Source organism: Nicotiana tabacum, chromosome 11 (assembly GCF_000715075.1).
Source record: "Nicotiana tabacum cultivar K326 chromosome 11, ASM71507v2, whole genome shotgun sequence".
In the NCBI taxonomy this organism is placed as follows: domain Eukaryota; kingdom Viridiplantae; phylum Streptophyta; class Magnoliopsida; order Solanales; family Solanaceae; genus Nicotiana; species Nicotiana tabacum.
The window spans coordinates 122,972,876-122,975,467 of NC_134090.1; the positions used below are offsets into that span (position 1 = coordinate 122,972,876).

Below are 2,592 nucleotides of genomic sequence, written 5' to 3' on the forward strand. Positions count from 1 at the left end.
TGCATGTTTTTATGATCATTTGCCATTCATTCCACGTGCCTTTTTCCCGAGTTTCAACTCCTAACCACTTCGTCATGCTATCAACTACAAGACCTGTTAAAAGAATTCACACCAAGCCAACTCGTTAGACCACCTAAACTTAAATCAAAACTAAATTTAACTATATCTACTCCAAGAATTGGGTTTTCTCCTAACTAGCACCTTGTCACGTCACAACACGATGAATATAGCACAACCCTGGGTTGCCTCCCAAGAAGCGCTTGATTTAACGTCGTAGCGCAGATTCCTTCTTGTCAAGGTTCCTTCAAGTACATGGTTGAGATCGCTCGTTCTTCCTCAATGACGCCTTGATAGTGCTTCAATCTCTTCCCATTGTCACTAAACCTATTAGTTCCAACCTCCGATTCAACATCCACTACTCTCGAAGGGAATGCCTCTACTACACGAAACGGTCCTAACCATCTCGATTTCAATTTGCATGGAGAAAATCTCAATCTCGAATTGTACAACAACACCATGTCTCCAGAACTAAAGTTAAAGCTCAAGAATGTTCTTATCATGCATCATATTCGTTCTCTCTTTGACAACCTTGTGCTTTTAAATGAGTGATAACGGAATTCATCAAGTTCATTCAACTCCGTAACCCTACTCGTTCCAACAACTTCAATATCAAGATTCAATTGTCTCAACACTCACAAAGCTCTATGCTCCAATTCTACTAGCAAGTGACATGCCTTTTTGAATACCAATTTATTCGGTGACATGCCTATCGGGGTCTTGAATGGAGTGCAGTAAGCCTAGAGTACATTAGCCAACTTCCTTTCCCAATCCATTCTTGTAGAATTTACTGTTTTTATTAACACACTCTTTATCTCTCTGTTCGATAGCTCCACTTGTCCACTTGTTTGGGGAGATACGTATTGCCCACCTTACGGTGAATGCCATATTTTCTACCAGCTTAGTGAAGGCTCGGTTGCATAGGTGAGTGCCATTTTCACTAATTTTTTCCCTTGGATTACCAAAACGGATGAAAATGTTCCTTCTCAAAAAGCCCATAACCCCTTTTGTAGCATTCGTAGGGAGTGACACAGCTTCCATCCATTTAGAGACATAGTCCACTACAACAAGGATATACTTGTTACAATATGAGCTAACAAACGGCTCCATGAAATCTTTTTCCCACACATCAAACACCTCAATTTCCTGAATTGGATTCATAGGAATCTCATGTTGACGAGAAATATTTCCTGTCCTTTGGAACTCATCACAACTTTTTACCTAAAATGTGCATCCTTGAATAAGTTCGGCCAGTAAATACCCAACTCCAACACCTTTATAGCCGTTCTTACTCCTCCAAAGTGGCCACTATATGGGTATGTGTGAGAAGCCTTCAAAATAGAAGATTGCTCTATCCCGGGGATACATCTTCGGATTATCCGCACATATTCTAAACAGATATGGCTCATCCCAAAAATATATTTGACAGAGAACATTTTCTTTGGCACAGAAGACAAGTCATAGGGAACAATACCACTTGTCAAGTAGTTTGTAATATCTGCATACCATCGCGTCTCCTCAAGACTTGCTGCTAGAAGTTGTTCATGCGAGAATGTTTCCACTATCTCCTCTACTTTAACCTTTTTTTCATCTCCTTCATGTTTGGATAGGTGATCAACCACTTGGTTCTCCGTTCCCGTAAGGTCACAGATTTCCTAGTCAAATTCTTGTAGTAGTACCTATCGAATCACGCGTGGCTTGGACTCCTTCTTTTCAATCAAGTACTTGAGAGAATCATGGTTAGCATAAACAATTACCTTTGAGCCTATCAGGTATGATCGGATCTTGTCAAATGCGAACACCACTACCAACATCTCTTTTTCAGTCATAGTGTAGTTGAGTTGGGCTCCTTTTAAGGTTCTACTTGCATAGTGGATTGGGTGCATGACCTTATCTTTCCATTTCTCTATCACTGCTTCCACATCATAATTACTTACATCACTCATCAGCTCAAATGGTGGTTCCTAGTCCGGAGCAATGACGATAGACACAACCACTAGCTTTATCTTTAGATACTAATTCATTCTGCAATCTTCAAAAGCCATAAAAGAGTGATCTTTTTCAGGAAGTTTACATAACGGGTTAGAAATTTTAGACAAATCTGTAATGAATCTCCTATAGAAATCGGCATAACCAAGGAAGCTCCTTACTTCCTTTATCGAGGTAGGTGATGGAAATTTTTCAATCACATCCACCTTGTCCCGGCCAACCTCTATACCTTTCTTTGAAACTTGGTGCCCCAAGACTATACCTTCCTGTACCATAAAATGGCACCTTTCCCAATTCTGTACCAAATTTGTCTCCATGCACCTTTCTAACACTCTTTTCAAATTCCTTAAGAATTTATCAAGTGCATTACCCACCATTGAGAAATCATCCATGAAAACTTTCATAATATCATCTACCATATCAGTAAAAACAACCATCATGCACTTTTGAAATATGGAGGGTGCATTATATAGGCCAAACGACATCTGCCAAAAAGCATAAATACCATATGGGCAAGTGAATAACGTTTTCTCTATATCTTCGGGG

General features: G+C 39.7%; 1 protein-coding gene across 1 annotated transcript; it reads right to left on the reverse strand.

Annotated features, from left to right (window-relative positions):
- Positions 1-807: 807 nt before the first annotated feature.
- Positions 808-2,003, reverse strand: LOC142165991 (uncharacterized). Its single transcript, XM_075224390.1, has 3 exons — positions 1,815-2,003; positions 1,319-1,712; positions 808-1,247 (listed from the first exon to the last, which is right to left on the reverse strand). The coding sequence occupies exons 1-3, from the start codon at positions 2,001-2,003 to the stop codon at positions 808-810; spliced, it is 1,023 nt and encodes a 340-aa protein (XP_075080491.1).
- Between the last annotated feature and the right edge of the window lie 589 nt (positions 2,004-2,592).